The 18,700-nt window shown below is 46.0% G+C and overlaps 1 protein-coding gene across 5 annotated transcripts in view; it reads right to left on the bottom strand.

The window, feature by feature from the left end:
• KIF21B (kinesin family member 21B) overlaps positions 1-18,700 on the bottom strand; it is a 66,273-nt gene that overhangs the window by 3,720 nt on the left and 43,853 nt on the right. For 2 of the 5 annotated variants that reach the window (XM_082227056.1, XM_082227055.1), the window contains exons 17-35: positions 18,501-18,569; positions 17,379-17,608; positions 16,860-17,007; positions 16,543-16,737; positions 15,438-15,539; positions 14,996-15,161; positions 14,528-14,588; positions 14,126-14,183; positions 12,973-13,178; positions 11,974-12,048; positions 11,707-11,820; positions 10,408-10,446; positions 7,163-7,299; positions 6,144-6,324; positions 5,180-5,344; positions 4,817-4,934; positions 3,493-3,663; positions 1,673-1,872; positions 759-973 (exon numbers count right to left, since the gene is read on the bottom strand). In XM_082227056.1, the coding sequence (XP_082083182.1) occupies positions 874-973; positions 1,673-1,872; positions 3,493-3,663; positions 4,817-4,934; positions 5,180-5,344; positions 6,144-6,324; positions 7,163-7,299; positions 10,408-10,446; positions 11,707-11,820; positions 11,974-12,048; positions 12,973-13,178; positions 14,126-14,183; positions 14,528-14,588; positions 14,996-15,161; positions 15,438-15,539; positions 16,543-16,737; positions 16,860-17,007; positions 17,379-17,608; positions 18,501-18,569 (2,535 nt within the window). In that variant the 3' untranslated portion in view covers positions 759-873. The remainder of the gene's footprint in view (positions 1-758; positions 974-1,672; positions 1,873-3,492; positions 3,664-4,816; positions 4,935-5,179; positions 5,345-6,143; positions 6,325-7,162; positions 7,300-10,407; positions 10,447-11,706; positions 11,821-11,973; positions 12,049-12,972; positions 13,179-14,125; positions 14,184-14,527; positions 14,589-14,995; positions 15,162-15,437; positions 15,540-16,542; positions 16,738-16,859; positions 17,008-17,378; positions 17,609-18,500; positions 18,570-18,700) is intronic. The other 3 variants (XM_082227057.1, XM_082227058.1, XM_082227059.1) reach the window with 3 other exon arrangements.

Raw genomic sequence — 18,700 nt, forward strand, 5'->3', positions numbered from 1 at the left:
AAATAACATGCTTGTAAAAAGTGTGCTTAGTAGATTAGGTGAATATTTATTTTGAAGGAAAAGCAGCCACATGGGCTCCCAGTCTGGACCACACTCCTTAATCTGGGCACTGTGCTGATTTCCCACCCAAAATCCTTCCCCTCCTGCCTTTCACTCTCTTGCAATGCCCAAGGACACCATGAAGGCACACGGGCTACTCCAGAACAAATGCCCTGTTTAAAGCAAGAGAGAAATAATTCAAACACCTTCACTTACTGCAAAACCAGAATTCAAATTGGGACCTGCCTTGGGGGTTGTACTCCCCCACCCCCTACATCATCCCCATTGACATTTACACACACAACACACACACATACACACAATTTTATTTGTATGTCACCTTTCCACAGTTCAAACCATGCTCAAGGTGGCTTACAACATGAAAGGAAATGCGTAACTGCAACATAACAAAATTAGTCATAAACAATAAATAAAACATTAAAAACACACACAATCAAACTGAACAATTTCCACATAAATCACGCCAACCCTAAACATAGTTTATTAGAGGTTAGCTTCATTGATTTCAGTGGGACAGGCTTCCAAGTGAAGCATGCAGCCTTAATAATGCAACCAAGCAGGCATGTCAAAGAGGAAAGTGAGATGGGGTGTTTTTTTGCATGCCCACTTTGGAGGTGAACTGGGAAGTAATGTCTCCCTTGGAAAACACCTCCACTTACTGCCCTAAAGGGAAAGAAAAGCAAGTAAGCATTGCATACCGTTAAGAAGCAGCTGAGATCAGCTCGCAGAGAAAGGGGTTAGGGACGAGAAAGAGGGGAAGGGGGAACACAGCAAGAAAAAGTGAGCAGGAGAGTAGAGAAGACAGGAGGAGGGTCAAGGCAGACTGGTAGCACGGCCCTTGATGGCAAGGACGCGTCGTGGAAGGCAGGGGGTGAGCCCAGGCACGTAATTCCATAACTTTACCCGGCAGTCACTGTGGCACATAGAAACAGAGAGAGAGAAGAGAGACAGAGAGAGGAAGAGAGAAAAGGAAAAAAGAAACATGGTCGGAAAAGAGGAGATTAGACTCCAAAGGGGAAGAGAGTGAGTGGTGGGGCCTGGGTTGCCCTCCCTGGGGAAGCCCTCTTGCCAAGTCTTTGGCCCTTGCTCTGCCGGAATCTCCATGGGACCATGATGGGTTACCAAGAGTCCCCACAGCTCAGTTCAGTTCGTGACTGCTGGGACAAACCAGCTTGTTGTGCCTCAGTTGAGGAGCTATGTCCTTAGGTGCTAATCACTGGCTACTACAGCAAGGCACCCTTTCGTAAGGGGCAGTGCCAGAAATCAACCTGAGGTACAAACAAGGAAGCACCATGCAGAATCTCGCTGGAGATGTGATGAGGAAGAGATGAACTAAAGAACCATGAAAAAGCCGGTCCTTGCTCTCAAGGATGCACAGTAAGCGACTCTGGGAGATCGGTGTTGAGATGGACACCACTGCACTATGGCTCTGTGAGCAGGGCAGCCACAGAAGCAATGGCTTCCTCTGGCTCCTCCGTCAACCAGGTGCTTGGGCCTGTAACCAGCTCATCTCTGGTGGCCCCTCATTTTCTTGAGCAGCTTGACTACACATGATGGGATGCAGCGGGCAAAGAGTTCGTGGTAAAGAGAAGCCCTTGCCCTCAACACTCACCTGGAAGCTGTGAATATGTGCTTAGAATTGGTGCAGATGGCATTGATGGGGCTGTCGTGCCCCTTGATGTCCCCAACGGGGGTGAAGTTATCGACATTCCAGACCTTCACTGTCCCACCACGGCAGGCACTCAGCAGCATGGGCCGGCTAGGCACAAAGGCCAACGCACAAACCCAGTCTTTGTGTGCATTTGGGATTTGCTAGAAACAGGAGTCACAATGAGCTGAGTTAGCAAGGGCCTGTTGCCACACCCCAAAAACTTTTCCACCCACAGATTTCTGAATGAGATGACTTGGGAGTTAAAACAAAGCCCAAGGGAGTGGACTAGATACTAAAGAAGAACTGGAATAACACTGCCATTCATTGTAGGTGTTGGTTGTGCCATAAAAATAATGCCACCATGCCATTAATTTGTCCTGAAGGTTATGGCACAGTGGCAGCTAAAACCCAATTGGCCCACACACCAATCTTGCAAATGCAGGGGAATTCTTTCATTGGGCTTGTTCCTAATAATGCAAACAGTCTTAAAATGAGGACACCTAGCTGACACACCTCAGAAACCTGAACAAATGTTTGCAGATCGATATCACCACCTGGAATTGAGGCTAAATTTGAAATGGGGAACTGGCTATGCAAAAGCAAGGCCGCACACTTGAAAACTGTGAACACTGCAGCAACAAGAGGAGAATTCTGCATGAGCAGGGCCGACCCTTTCAACAGGGATTCCAATTCTTAACTAAGCCAGGACAACTTCCTTCCTTTGGTTCTTATGTGACACATTTGGCAAAGACAGAAGTTACTGGATTGCACTCAGAATGGCTGTTGGCTTGGCCTTCCCACAGCTCTTGCCAATGGCCACCCATTATAGGACCCACACAGAGGCTTGGAAAATTAGGGTAACATCAGAGGTACTTGTCCTCTATAAGCAGTTTTATCCATTTAACTCTAAAATAGTGCACCGAAGGGCATAGATCAGCAGTGCAATATCTGTGGCTTGCCTGATGTTTTTAGACCCCCAACTCCCATTGGCACCAGGCAGCATGGCCAATGTCTAGGGATTATGGGAGTTGCCCCAAGCTCCCCAAACTGGGCACACACATGCCTTGGGACTAATTGTGCTTGTTACCAGTAGTAAACTAGATAACCAAGTCAAGGACCACTAAATAGCTAGAATAATAAATAATACAACACACAGGCAATAAATAAGACCCCCCAAACAAGACTTTGAGGGCCAATGTTGTTTGACTGCTGAAATATACAATGGAAATATAAACTTATTAAAGGAAGATAGTAGGATTCTTTTACAACTGCTTTCCCTAGTCTGGTAGCCCTAAACATCTGGAGGAGGCCAGGTTCTACTAGATACTGCCAGCAAGTCAGTGCTCCAAGAGATTTGGTCCTTGCTCACCCTCTCTCTAGAACAGGCATAGGGTAACTTTGGCCCTCCAGATGTTTGGGACTACAATGCCCATCATCCCTGACCGCTGGTCCTGTTAGCTAGAGATGATGGGAATTGTAGTCCCAAACATCTGGAGGGCCGGAGTTTGCCTATGCCTGTTCTAGCATAATCACCCTGCTTTTTTGAAGAGGCTTACTGAGCTCAATACAATCACTATCTGAATTTCAGCATCTAAAATTTCCACTGGCCTCATGGTCCGCCCCCTTCAGGGATGTCAGCATGGGGCCTTCTTACCCCTGCACTACAAGAGGAATTTATGCACCAAATGTATATTGACACCCTCAGCATAATTCACACCACACAAATGGTATACCGCCTCTGTCTTTGAAAACCCAGCATCCTTCCCTATCACCCTTCATACCTGGATGAGCTCCTGCTGGTCCAGGTCCCATTTCTTGATTCCGTTGTCCCTGGAGCCGCTGAAGAGAACATCTCCCTGAATAGCTAGGCACTCAATGCCATCATAATGTGGGGGTTCAAAGTTGTGAGTGGGGCCAATGTTCCCAACAACGCCTTCCGCAATCTCAAACATCTGCAAAATGAGAAGTGGCAAAATAAGAATCCACAGCCCAGGTTCAACCTGCAGTTAACCCTGGGCTCAGTGTCCCACGCTTTCAGAAAGGTAGGCATTGTGCTAGATAGTCCTATAGCTTTCCCTGCTCCAGGGTAACTCTTAAAAATAATGGAATGGATTCAACCAATGAGTCTTGCTAATGGAAGGCTGTGCAATGACTTCTACTGGTGAAACAGGGCTTTCCCCCCCCTTCTCTGCCCATGCACCCCACCCAATTGACTTGATTGGGGAGAATAGCCCCCAGAATGGCATATGGTAGGAGGAGAGGAGGACTCATTCCCTCTAGCAAGCTGAAATCCTTGCACTGATGGAACATAGTGCTACTCTGAATTCTTCCCTTTTTTAATATGATATTTATTAAAGTTTCAAAGAAAAGATTACATAAATAAAAAGAGAAAAATAAAAAGAAATAAAAAAATAAAAATAAAAATATAAAATACAGAAAAAAGATAATAAACATTTAAAAAACACATCAATCTTTCCGTACCTTACATTTCATTTCCTTGCTTCCCTGACCTCCTCACACCTCCCTTTTTTGTATTCCAGTTCTATTAATTAATTCAGCAATTCCTTTCCCTCTTTGTTTTTATCTTAATCCTTTAACTTAATTATGACTTTGGATTTTCACCAGTTAACAATCTATTTTTACATACACCTTAATAACATTGCTGCTAAAACCACTTACTGTATTTTTTGCACCATAACACTCACTTTTTTCCTCCTAAAAAGTAAGGGGAAATGTCTGTGCGTGTCATGGAGGGAATGCCTACGGGTGGCATGCCTACGGATTTTCCTCCTCTAGAAACTACATGTGTGTTATGGTCGGGTGCGTGTTATAGAGCGAAAAATACGGTAACTTCATTCAGACATCATTCTAACATTCATTAATTTTGCAATATTTCTGTAAATAGTCTTTAAATTTCTTCCAATCTTCTTCTACCGACTCTTCTCCCTGGTCTCGGATTCTGCCAGTCATTTCCGCCAATTCCATATAGTCCATCACCTTCATCTGCCATTCTCTGAATTCTTCCCTACGTATGTTTGGTTATGTGGGGGACTAAGGATGCTGCCAACAGTGAACTCAGCAAAACGTAATTATTATGTCCAATACCTTGACATAATGATCTTTAGATCCCGTGATGACTAGGTCATGGTTGCTTGCAGTCCTGTTCACCGTGAGACACATCACTGGCCCAATATGGCCTGTCAGCTTCCCAATGGGCTGCAACCTAGTCAAAAAAGCAGAAAGGGTAGTGTTGAGAAATTAACAGCAGGAACACCCCCCCCCCAAGGCTAATGCTCCCCAAGTAATGCCCAAATACTAAACGTATTCATAAAGGGGTTGAGTTTCAAGTTCTTCAGTGTGAGTAATTGAGGAGTTTGGGTCATGGCAACAGTCTCTTGCCATTCTCTTCTGGGCATTTTTGCAGATTTCCAAACAGTTTGGAATTGTAGACAGTTCGCCTCCTCTCACCTGTTTAGCTCCCAGATGCGGACAGAATTGCCAGTAGCTGCATAGAGCATGGTGCCTGTGGGGTTAAGTGCAATCTGGTTGATCTGGTGCTCTCCTTGCACACTGGTGATGGTGCGGGTGGAGGTCCCAGCACAGGCATCCCCGGCAATCACCTGGCCTGATGAACTAATAGAGGGAAAGAGGAAAAGAGATATGATGGGGAGTCTCACAGAAGCAGGAATGGAGTTCAGCTGCAGGGCAAGAGACTGCAGATTTGCCTTTGCCTTTCGGAGGAGGCTACTCAGACAAAAGCAGCTCCAAAATAAAGAGCAAGGAAAGGTTCAACTCCATGAGGGCCAGGAACAGCAATATGTTTTCAAACCCACAGATCACCTGGAAGGAATTATTCCTCAGAGGAACAGTTCTAGCAGATTGAAAGGAGAGCCTACTGAGGGTTTGTCACAGGATTAGACCTGGTGTGCCATTTTTTATTCTTAAGAATAGTCAGTGCAGGAGCTCCTTGACTGGGACTGTCCTGATGTGACTTTGCTACGTTCATCCTTGCACACTGCACAGTAGGACTAAGCATGTGACAAATGACATGCATAATCTGGCCTGTAGATGTTGGAGGAAGCAAGTTTGGTGGGTAGAGAGATGGCCCTGTGTCAGATGTCAAGGCAAAGAAGCTGTGCCCTGTGGAGCATTGCGTTCCACTGCAAAACAGGACATAGTAGACCAGCAAGCAGGTGAGTAGCACCTGCAGATACAATGCTATCCAAACATCAGCAATCAGAAGCAGATTGTGGGATCTCACAGTTCACTTTCCCCTGCCTTATGCCGAAATGGATGATTTGGCACAATGTTGTGTGACCAGGGATAGCAATGGCTTATGCTCTTAAACCCCACTTTGTTAAACCTTACAAGGCCACAAATGAAGCTTCGAAAAACTCAAAAGCAGCAAAACAGAAAGCTGCCAAGTACTTACGTGAGAGTACGAATACACTTTGCAGAATCCCGGATGTCCCACACTTTGATGTAAGAGGTAGAGACTGTGAACACCAGGCCAGAGTGGTTACTGTACTTTATGGAAACCACATTGTTTGGGTGGCCTTTCAAGGAGGCAATTTCCTGGCCAGTCACCAAGTTCCACATTTTGCAACTCCGATCTTTGGAAAGAAGAGAGAACTTCAGTTGTGCCAGCAGTGCCCTGGTTTCCCATCTGAGAGCAGTAACCACCACTCTCTCCTAAGCAACATATTTCTTCAGTGATTCTAAGATGTGACTAATATTTTAAAATGTGGACATACAGCAGATAAGATGGAAAGCAGCCAGTTTTAATTCAAATTTGAAAGGTCCAGCAGTTGCAGAAATTTCTTTTTTTTCTGGGACAGCCATTGTCTTTATAGTCATCCTTAACTTTTTTGCCTCCCACTGCACTTATCGGAAAGAGACATGACACTTGTTATGCCCATGTGTGTGAGCAGGCACACACATGCTTGACTTGCCAAGGAAAATAGTGGGAGTGCAATATATCTAGAGGGCACTTGTCATGTGATATACCATACAGACTGAGCCTGCTCAAAACTGTCTCCATGCAGCGGCTACTCCACATGTGAAGCACTTTAATGTCACTGCTCACAGGGGCGGGGAAAATGGCTGTCCCAATTGCAGCCATGGGGGCAGCTTAGTTCCGGCAACCCTGTCCCTGGGGTGATGCAGCTGCATCATGACACAGAGTCCTTCAAACAGAGGTACTGGGGCAGGGGGGAAGGTTGCTGGGCAACTTGGGTAAGCTAGGGTAACTAGGGCGGGGAAGGCAATAGTATAAAAGGGTGGGGAAGGCAATAGTATACTTTTTCTTCCACCACCTCTGAAAATGCTAATTTTTTCACCATTTCTGAACATTGCTGGAAAAGCTCCAATCAGAACTTCTGGCTCAGTGTTCATTCATACCAGGCTTAAGCCACCAAAAGCAGCTCCCACCCCCCTCTCTCAAACACACACCTTTGGATCCAGAGAACAACAATTCATCTGTAGCATCCAGGCACAGGACAGGCTTGGTGTGTCCTTCTGCCACAGAGATGCATTGCAGTGGAGCTGTCCGGGCACTCCTGGACCCTCCCACAGGGTTGATAATGCCCCTTGCATGGGAGAAAAAGAGAAATGCTTTGAGAGATGGTTCCTGCAGCTGCAGCAATCAGGCATCCTTAGAGTAACCGATCATGCACCTGGGAATCACACTGCTCAGGAGACACTGGCGTGCCAGAGGGACCAGACCCACATTAAGCTTAAAAGAGAAAAAAAAGGTGGGGGAGCGACAGGCAGGCAAGCACATGCAGAATCAAGCTGAAGAGTATGTCACAAAGTTCTGGGCACAAACATCTTCAAGTTACAGGATGGGTGAGATGCTCCATCATTGGTTATATACTGGTGTCAGTATTATGCTGAAAGCTGATCCACTCAAATGCTCTTCAAGTGTTTTTTCCCAAAGAGGCAACATAGGTAAGAGGCAACATAGGTAAGAGCAGGGCTACAGGACACATGTTTAGGCCCCTTTCCAAGCACAATTCAAAGTGCTGGCACTACCCATTAAAGCCTTAAACAGCATCAGCCCTGTATACCTGAAGGAGTATCTCCACCTCTAGCCTGGACACCTCAGTCCTCCTCCGAGGGTCTTCTTCTGGTTCCCTCACTGTGAGAAGTGAAGCTTTAAGGAACCAGGTAGAGGGCCTTCTTGGTAGTTGCGCCTGCCCTGTGGAATGCCCTCCCATCAGATGTCAAGGAAATAAACAGTGATTTGTCTTTTAGAAGACATCTGAAGGCCGCCCTGTATCAGGAAGTTTTTAATGCTTGATGTTTAGTTGTGTTTTTATATTATGTTGGAAGCTGCCCATAGTAGGCGGGGTGTAAATAAACTATTAGTTGTTGCTATATTAAAGCCAACTAATGTTTTGTGCATTCATAGAAGTTCTTAATGGAATTGAAAACTGCAATGCACAGCCCTGAGCGCCAGAACGTGTGTATTTACATACAGCTTTGAATGGGAACACAGGAAGCCACTTTATGCTATTAATCAGTCCATCTCAGAACATTGACTGAAAGTGGTTCTCCAAGGTTTCAGGCAGGAATATTTACCAGCCTCACCTGGAGATATCATTGAACATGGAACCCGATGCATGCAAAGCATCCATAGAATGACAGCCCCTTCCTCATCAACAGCTCCAAGTTACTGCATTGGCTGCTTTGTTTCTGAAAGATTATTTCAAATTTCAGCCTCCAACTCTCTTTGTGCAAGATCAAGGTGCAATGTAACTAATATAGTTTTGTTATCACATGCCAAGAGAGGCACTGGCTCTTTGTAAGTAACAAAAATCTCCTTTATTTTTTGCTCTGAAATGAACACATGGGTCCAAATGATTGTAATTATTTTAATAATCCAGTTGGTCCCATCTAGCATCATGTCATGTTATTCTAGACCTATAATCTTTGTAACTTTGACAACTCAAACTCCTCTTCTCCAGAATGTCTCCATCTGAGTCGGGCATGAAATCGGGGCACCACCTTGTGGTCAACATGGAGAAACTTCAAACCTTCCCAGCAACAAGCTTTGTAACAGCTCTGAAAGTTGGCAGCAGTTTCTTATTTGAATACATGGGATCACCAAGACACATAAAGTTTAAAAAAGGAATGGAGCCCCTTCCCCAAAAATAAATCACATAAGAGTGAGTTAGAGGCTTGAACACGTCACACAAAACTTTTCTCCTAGATCAAAGTTGAGAAGCGGTAGTGTACAATACTGTTAAAACACATATCAAATATAGAAATGTAATGCAGTGAAAAAGTAGGGCAGAATTAAAGTGATAATATACTGAAACCAAGCTCCAGCTTGGGAGTACAAGTGAGTTTTTAAAAGATGCCTGATCAGCATCGATAGGGGCACTCACCTAAACTCAGAGGGAAAGTGGTTCTATAATAAGGGTGCCACTGCAGAAAAGGCCCTCCCGTTCTAATGGCCACTACCTGTACTTCAAAAGGCTGTAGCACAAGCATGAAGGCCTCATTAGACAATTGCACTGATTATGCAGGGTATCCTTTGCTGGGGCTGAAGGGAATGGTAACCCTAAACACCAGGAGGGCACTAGGTTGACAAAGGCTGGTGGTAGGTCAACAGGGAGAAAAGTTGATTTCCTTGGGTCCCAAGTTGTTCATGGATTTATGAGTCAATACCAAAATCTTAAACTTGGTCCAGTAGTTTATTGCCATTTTCAAAAAGTACGCACTCTTGATTATTAGGACAGAAATAAACATAACAGATTACATTTCCCTTACACATGTGCGCCCCTCCATCTTCAGTGGGGTTGGCTAACGTCTTGAAAGTTTATTCTACACCCAGAAATAAGGGAAAGGCATTGCCGCTTGCTGGAGTATCGCTTTAACACGAAATCCAGTGACCAGAATCAGCATTCAGGGCCTCCGATGTATTCACAGTACGAGGCTGGACTCCATTATGCAAATTTTAAAACTACCATCCATCCATTTTAGCAACTATGGCAAAAATAACTCGCCCCGGATAAAAAGAAAACAGGGGCTGGACTTCTGGGCTGTAGTGGCAGATGGAAAAGACATGGGGTGCTCCCATAGGCTTCATGAGAGCAGGACTGCCAAGAACTGGAAGCAAATGGGAAGTGTGGGGGAGGCAGGGAGCTGTGCCTGAAGGGCATGGAAATGTTCTCAACTCAAATGACTCCAAGACTCTGAGCCTGAAGGGGAGCTGCCTGGACATTTCCCAATATTCTTTCCACCACGAGGCCTAGAAACTACTCAAAAGCCACATTCGTGAAATCATGGCGCAATTACGACACATGCAAATGGTTAGCTCCTAACTCCAGGTTATAGACATGCACTACCTGCAGCTGTATGCTTGGTCCATTCCAAACAAAAACATGCCACAGGATGGCATCTATTAAGTGCCGGGGGAAAGAGACTTGAGATTTTCAGATACACGTGCATGTGTCCTAGTGAAGCATGCTGAGTGGGGTGAGCCCTACTGTTTCAGTTAACATAGGAAGGGGTCCCAATGGAGCACTCTAATCAGCTGGGAAGGCAAATCTACCAGCAAGTAGAAGCAGCACAAGGAAAGAAACGTCACACCGGGTTCAGTTACAAGCAGGTTTCAAATGCAGGGAGGGGAAAAGAACGAGAAAAGAGGAAAGCAAGAAGAGTTATATAATAAATAGTAAGTTTTATACCTCAGCACCTCCGAGACAGAGGAGTCACTGTCATCAGACCTAGGGACAGAAAATTAGCAGGATTATGGGTAATTAAAACCAGGAGAAGGAAAAGCAGCAGCATAGTCAGAAAAGGAAGGGTTGTTATTGCATCCAAGCTAGCAGGGCGGGCAGACATAGGAGAGCAGACCACAGACAGAAGGGATCAGGAACAGGGGGTGGGTGGGTGCGTAGCAGAAACCATCATGAGTTTTTAACTAGGTGCTTCACCACACACTTGCAAGCCTGTCATCGCAGCCATAAGGCTCGGAGCTTGGATTAAGAACAAAAAGGAAGTGGAGATTCTCAGGATGCTGAGTTATTGTGCATGTGTGGTTCTTCTGCAAAAGAAGGGAATGTGCACACATCTGGGAATGCCTGCCCAAGGCATAGCTATGGGTGGGCCAGCTTCTGAGAATGTTGGCGGTGACTCCCATGCCACCTCCAAATGGGAATATGGACCCAATGGTCACAGAGGTCACTCTAATGCCAGCTTAGCCCCAATAGGTTCCTTTGTTCATTTATTTATTGGGCTGCTGTTCTGTGTTTTGAAAATTCAGCATCATCCCTGTGTCCTTGAAGATCAAGGCAGCCCATGTTAGAGGAATCCCATTGTGTTAACTGAAGCTCTGTCAATGCTGCCACCAGCTGTCGTTCAGGAGGCTTGTGGAACACACTCCAGAAAGGGGTGGGGAACCCAAAGCTGACATGCTGGTGTTTAGAAAGCAGGACTCACACGACCTTGTTTTCCAATATCTTTCCAATATGAAGACATATCTGGAAGGCTTAACTTACACCTGTGCTGGAAAAAGCTTACCAATTCCTCCCCCACACTAAAACAGAGGTAACCTGTTAATAAAGGGGCACCAGAGCAGATGGCCCCTATAGGTTGCAGACAGGGTTGGAAAGAGATTCAGAACTGCTACCCATAACATATGGGGAGAATAGGGTGCTTTTGAGCTTAAAGCACCGACTCAGGTACTTGGCCGCAGAGACCAAGGACTTTGATTCACATGCCTCCACAACAGCGCATAAGTGGCTCCCTGAACGATTTGGCAGGTTTCACAGTAATTGCACCTAAGTGTCTAGCACCTAAGAGGCATGGTGCTAATTCCAGTGCAAATAGGGCCCAAACCTGGAAGTCAAAGGAAAACATGCCATTCTTGGTGCTGGGTAGAGTGGGACATAAGGGGACAATATCCCTGGCGCTGCCAGTTTATCCATTCTGTTGTCACCTTCTATGGGGATACAAGTTTCCCCAAGTTCCACAGGCGGCCTTACTTGTCTAGTGCTGAGCCCTGGCTCTGGTTGCTGGTGAGGCGGGAGAAAACATTCCGGTCGTTGCGTGGCCGGCTGGGAGGGGATGAAGGAGGAGTGAATCCAACGTCTGGGTTCCTAGGCAAGAAAGAGAGAAGCAGTGGGTTCCACTAATTATAGAACTATAATCTTGCAGCACTGTTAGATCCTGCATCACACAACAGTTCATTTTCTGCATTATGAGCAAAGTGTAAGAACTGCTGCCAATTGCACTCACTCACTTACACTCACCTGATAGGCTGGCCCCGGTCATATGACTTCCTCCTGGTGAGGGGTGATGTGTCTGCACCACGGGACTGTCTAGGGCTAGATGAGAGGCAGCCATGGTTAGTAAATACCCTATCCAAAGTTGGGCTCCCTCAGCTTTGAAGGAAACTGGGAGGAGCAAAGCCTTGACCAGCTGGTTCTCAGAGCAGATTCTAATATTCTCCAGGGCACACAGAACAGTCCTGCACCACATGCAGGGAATTCCTTCTTTGAAAGCTCCTCCACATCAGAATCTCCTTGCAGATGCCAAGCGACATAACAGGGAGGCTAGGATAAAAACATTCTTACTGCATGTGCCAGCTGTGTGTGCGCGCAGAGATTTTGATGTGGAAGCACATTCTGGGACATGTTTCTCTACGTGCATTACAAGATGGCACACTTCTTGGGAGGGCTGTACCAAGTGAGTTTCCATAAGGTCTGAAGTGGCCCTCATTCTGGGGACTGGGAGGACTATTTCAATTTTCAGCACTCTTGGTGTCCACAGGAGCTGCCTGCCCTGGTTCCTGCCTGGCTGATGGTGGGCTATGCAGTTCACACCACCTAGTTTTGTCCACCCACAGTAGCAGCATCTGGGGGAAAGGGGGGGGTGTCCCTGCCTTTCAAGTCTTTCACTATAGTTTGTAAACCAAGAGTACTTGAAGCTGCCAGTTTATAGGTCTGGGGAGAGGACTTGGGGAACAGTTTCACAAGAATGAGGGATCCGATGCCGCCGTGTCACGGCTACTCCCCATGGAAGACTGTGCCAGCGAAGAGGGAAACTGACTCTGACCCCAGAACAATGGGGTCAGAACATGACTTTCTGTTCTTTCCTTGGTTGCGCTCCCTTTGCCCACCAACTCTTCACCCTCAAGTAGGGCAGAAATCATGGCAGAAATCCAACCGTCCAAAGCCAGCAGTCACCTACACCACAGTTTCCCCAACACGATCCATACACAGATCACCAAGTACGCTACCATGGCTTACAATGTACTCCCTCGGATAGGCAGGCTGATGGTGCGGGAGACCTTCTCCTTGTAGTAAGGATCACGGATGGAGAAGCCAATCCCATCCTCTTTGATCTCCATGAGGGATGCCAACGACTTGGTGATGTTCTTGGTGGAGATGTCCAATGTGGGCCCTAGACACTCTGCAGACACAGCTTTCATCTGGCCAGACAGCTTGGGCTCCCCCTAAAACAAAGCCCCAGAAAACACAAAGCAAACTAAGGAGAAGCAGATGGCAGGGCAACACGGGAGCTATTCCCCGGTTGCCACTGTAGCTGGTGCTCAAATTCAGCCTGGGAAGGCTAGCATTTCTTGGTCACCTCTGTCTCAGAAACCCCTGCAAATATCCCAAGCAGCTTTCCAAGACCTTCCCACTTCACTCTGAAATTAACATGGACAACAACAGAACACGCCACCTACCACTGAGCAGCAATTGCTGGTCATTCAGAAGAGACCTAATGAAGTTCCTGTGCCCCCCACCCCCTCCATCCCACTAGAATTCAAGTAGGCCAGTCTGGGGCCAATTGTTTTCTCTGGATAAAAGGCTTATTCAACAGAGCCATGGCTAGGACAGACAGAGACATAACACACATCAGTCCAGGGCTTTGTTTTAATTTCATTGCCGATTCACTGGAGGAGGGCCAAAGCTTAAGAATCACCATCTGGATGTACAGCACCACGGCTAGCTGCCAAAATGCAGTACAAATATCATAACTTGGCCTCAGTGAAATGTAGGGAAGATAAAAAAAATGGTGCATATATCCGCGGGGGGCTGTCCACCATTTGGAAAGCTACAGAAGAAGAACGTGGCAAGGTCAAAGTGCCATGTTCCGCTTTAAAAACAAACATATATAAACAAATATAGCCAAACATAAATCTGACCACATGGGGCACCTTCAACAAGAAAAAAACATTTCTGTACAAAAATGACCAGGATATCCTACAACGTTGTCAACATTTTCATGTCACTGACCATTGTTCAGGTTGGTGAAAATCTTAAACTCCTTCCTGGCTATTTGAAGCTTTTGTTAGTTCTGGATGGATCTGCTAACCATCTTTCCTGGGAATTTCCATAATGAAAATGTATAACAACAACAACAAGAATTGGAAGTGTTTACCAGACTCAAGCTTACCCTACACTTGAAGTCATCCTGACTGGCAGAGCCCTTCATGGAGAAAGACTGGGAAAAGCTGCAGGGACACAGAGAGAGTTTTGTGTACACATAGTTTCAGTAAGAACTACAGAGGTGCAAACTAACTAAGAGACTCTCCATCCCAGCAGAGCTTCAGTCCTTAACTCAGGAGCCCACTTCATTCTTGCACCACAGGTTTTCTAGCTTAATTCCAGAATTTTACAGAAAAGAACCATGTAGGGGTTTCTTTCATACTCAAAGCTGACTTTGGAGGGTGGCTACATTGGTCAACACATGGAATTTACACTCTGCCCACCTTTTAAAGCCCACCACAGCCTAGAGGGAAAACAGGCAGAAAACACTCAACCTGTGCCCTGCGGTCTCTCTGGGTGCACAACTCACCTCCCCTCTGAGGCCATGCTGAATTCAGAGACTTCCTCATCTGTACTGGCATAGCCATTCTCTGTGCAAAAGGATAAAACAAAAACCAGGTAGAGCACATCCACTAGCACATGGGTACTTAGCTCTGGTAGAATCATAGAATCATAGAATCATAGAGTTGGAAGAGACCACAAGGGCCATCGAGTCCAACCCCCTGCCAAGCAGGAAACACCATCAGAGCACTCCTGACATATGGTTGTCAAGCCTCTGCTTAAAGACCTCCAAAGAAGGAGACTCCACCACACTCCTTGGCAGCAAATTCCACTGTCGAACAGCTCTTACTGTCAAAACATGTATGTTTTGGTGTTGGACCAAAACATACCCCTGCTTCCCTCTGACCCAGGTCATGAATTAGGGTAAGCAAAAAAGAGGATTTCTAAGCGAACATGATTCTATCTCAAAGAAGCAAAAGCTACTCCAAACTCCCACCTTGCTGCACGTTGTGGATGAGCGCCTGTAGCTCAGGGTGGGATTCTGCCTTTTCCCGCAAGGCATCCAGGATGTGGTGGTTCTGAGAGGAGCCAGTCACATCTGTCTGTCTCAAGCGGCCTTCCAGCAGGCGGATCTGGGCTTCCTTCTGGGCTACCTGCAGGCTCTGTTTTGCAAAAATTGGAGGATTAGGCACAAGCTCAGCGGCAGCTTTCCTACTTGTGAAATGCCCTCCCTAGTGAAACACCTCTGTCTCCCTCACTCCATTATAAGCAAAACTATTCAAAGAAGTTCATTAACCTTGTCCATCAGGACTGTTCAGTCTACTTGGGGCCTTTGAACAGACCAACTTTGAACAGACCAACTTGCAAAGCAAGATGTGGCTATCAGATCTCTGGTCCACATGAGAGAGAAAGGCTGCTTTTAAAAAATAATAACTTACCTTGTCTATGGATGCCTTGAGGAAATTGTCCAACAAAAGCCGTGCCTCAGCCAAGGAGCAGGAGCTGATCACCACAGAGGTGTCTGTGGAATCTAGTTCTTCCTAGAGACCCACAGGAGAAAAACAACAGAATGAGAAAGTCTGGGAAAGGGCAGTTGCAGTTTGCTACCCATGCCAGCAGTTGGACTGGTTCCTTTGCTAAAGATTTAGCTCCATAGGCTAAGTGGCTTTGCAAGAGACCCATCCAGCAGATTTGTGCATAAAAAGTAGTAGTCAGTCTCATATTATCAACTTGCTCCAGACCCTGAACCCAAATCGTATGCACTACAGAGTGGCCTTCCCCAAATGTGGTGCCTTCCAGATATTTTTGAACTATGACCCCCATCATCACCCCTGACCATTGGGCATGCTGGCCATGGCTGAAAGGCATTGGGAGTCCAAAACACCTGGAGGTCACCAGGCTGTGGAAGCTGTTATAGGCCAATCAGAAGCCTTTGTTTGAGATGACTACAGACCAGCAAGTTCACTTAGGATGCTGAGACTTTCACACAATTGCCAAATTCTCAGAACTCTTAATAACGGCTTGATACTATTTTGTTAAGAATTTGAATTGTTATAATGTTAGTACCACTGATACAAAACCATTTGTTTGGACTGCTATTTTATGCTTTTGAAAGGAACTGATACACAACCGTTTATTGTGTGTTCAGGGGGCATACATTTATGTGGAAAAGGAACATACCAAATAAGAAGGGGGGGGGGGAGAAATAGCAGTTCCTCAGAGGAAATAGCAGAGACCCAGGACTTTCCATATTCTACAAGTTAACTTCCCAGTCTCTGTGTCTTACATTCCCCCAGCCCACCCCTTTTAAGGAAGCAGTAACACACTGAAACAGCCCACTCAAAACTAAAGAGGCCTGGGAAAATGAAACAAGATTTTAACTCATTAAGGTAAGATCAGAAGACATAGTGCTTCCTGATCCACCCACTGTAACTGATTATCTACACAAGAGCTCAGCCAGCCAACCTCAGCTCATCACTGGGTCCAGGTCCAACTGCATTCCACCCTCCCAAACTGCTTGCATCATGGATAGATCAGACGCACCTTGGTCTCTTCAAGCTGCATGATGGTGGCCTGGCAGTCAGAAATGCCGTCATTGATGTAGTCAATGTTGGCTGCCAGCACCTCAATCTCCTCATTCAACTCCTGCAGCCCCTTCTGCTCTTCAGGGTTCTCTGTCTGCAGCTTCTCCCTCTTCCCCAGAAGCATCTCCTGCATCAGTGACAGCTCCTCACGTTTCTGAAAATGGGGAACAGAAGGCAGAATGTTTCCTCTTTGCCAGTGCTGTGCAGCCCCTTCTCTGGCTCTCTTCCCAGGCCCTTCGCCTTCTGCTCCAGTGAGAAACAGCCACTTTTCATCACCTTGATGAGTCGCTCCATATCCGACTCCAGATTGATGATGGTCATCCTCTGCATGACAATGTCAAAGACACGGCGCTCCAGGGACTGCCACTTCATGCGGGCTGTCTTACTGAAGGTTTGGTTTGCCCCTTTCTTTGCGAACTTCTTCCTGCCGATGGAAGTCATGTATGAAAAACTGAACAGCATGATCTTGGAATTATCCAAAACCAGAGATGGAAAGGCTCCCAGATGTTGCTGGGCTCCACCTTGCATCAGTCACAGCAAAATGGCAAAGTTGGAGTCCAGCAATATCTGGAGGGATCCTCATCCCCTTGCTAAATATTCTGGGTCATTCCTACCCAAGCATACTGGGTGGGTGGAAATGGGGGCTGCTCTGAATGCTGCCAGGTAAAGGAAGGCACATAGAAGCCAGTGGATTAGAAGACAAGACAGGCCTCAAAGGAATCTATATCAGATGGTTTTAGACACCTAGGTCAGTCTGACTTACCTAGAAAACTGTTAACTGGGCCAGTGTCTTACCTGACAGTTCGGGTCCCATTTGTGGAAGAAGGAGGGTCTCCCAGAAAGGTGTTGATTTTCCGATTCCATTGGCGCACAATGCTGGAGACAGAGCGAGAACTAGATTCTGGCTCGGAGGAGGTGGTGCTGGTGGAGACCTCTACACCCGAGTCCAGCATGGTTTGCTTCTGATTCATTCTTCCAGCAACCCGATCAGACATAGGTTTGGCCAGACGGCGCAGAGCAGAGACCTAGACAACAACACAACAAAGCAGTCCAGAAGAATGGAAAATATAGAGGTGATAACAGACAGATACAGTCTTAAGCAGGGCTGCTATGTGAAAATTTATTCAAAGTGTTAGCTGCTCAGTCTCCAGCCTCAAACCTAGTCTCTACTCATCCCTAACAGAGATCCACAAGTGCAAAGTGTCTGCTCACAGTATCAGCTGTTTTACGGATGTTCCCAGTAATATTGGACATTCATGTTAGAATGAGAAAAATGCCACAAGTTACCTACATATGAGCTCAAATGTGTAACGAAATAAAGAACCATGTTGGCAATCACACACTAAGCCATGTGTGACACAGCAGGTATGACACCCAGTTGGATGACACTGAACAACAAAGTTGCTCTGGATAAAAAGAGAGTGGGCATCCTAAAGGAAGAGAGAAATCGTGTAACCCACAATAGCTCAAAAGAATTTTGGATGCAAATTCTTTCTGTCAGATCATCCTGCTGTGTCCTATCTTTTCTGTGAAATATGAGGAAAATTGTAGCTTTGCCAGGGTTTTTTTCTGGTGGGGGGATAGGTTGTTTTTGTCTAGGTGAGATATTACATTCGTCTTTGTATTTTGGAAAGGTGGTTTAATTATTTTTAAGAAAAGAAAGAAATAGTTTGTCCATCATACACTGTTCCATGTAAAAAATTCCTGATGAGTGGGAGAAATATTCCTTGTCTGGTTCATTCATGTCTCCAGTCTGAGTGAGTGCTTATGACAGGTAAAAGCACACCCACCAAAAATATCCACAAGCCTTTCTGGATGACAGTGAGAGGCTTTCAATATAGCAAAAGCTAAGGCGAGTGTATTTTTAGAGGAAACTAAACATTTGACTTCCTTGTGAGCAAGAAGGTCACCACTCACCTCTTGGGTTTTCCTGCGAAGTACAATCTCCTGCTGCCGCTTCTGAGATTCTAGCGCTCGAATCTGAAACTGCAGGCACAGCATGATAAAAGTTATTAACAAAACCCACAGGCAGATGATCTCAATGGGGTGATGTCAGTCTTGACTTAAATGGAGACAAATGTGTATTGGTGTAAAAGGAATGTATGGAAGGAAGCCAA

This window comes from Podarcis vaucheri, assembly GCF_965113315.1.
Source record: "Podarcis vaucheri genome assembly, chromosome: 6".
NCBI classification, from domain to species: Eukaryota; Metazoa; Chordata; class Lepidosauria; order Squamata; family Lacertidae; genus Podarcis; species Podarcis vaucheri.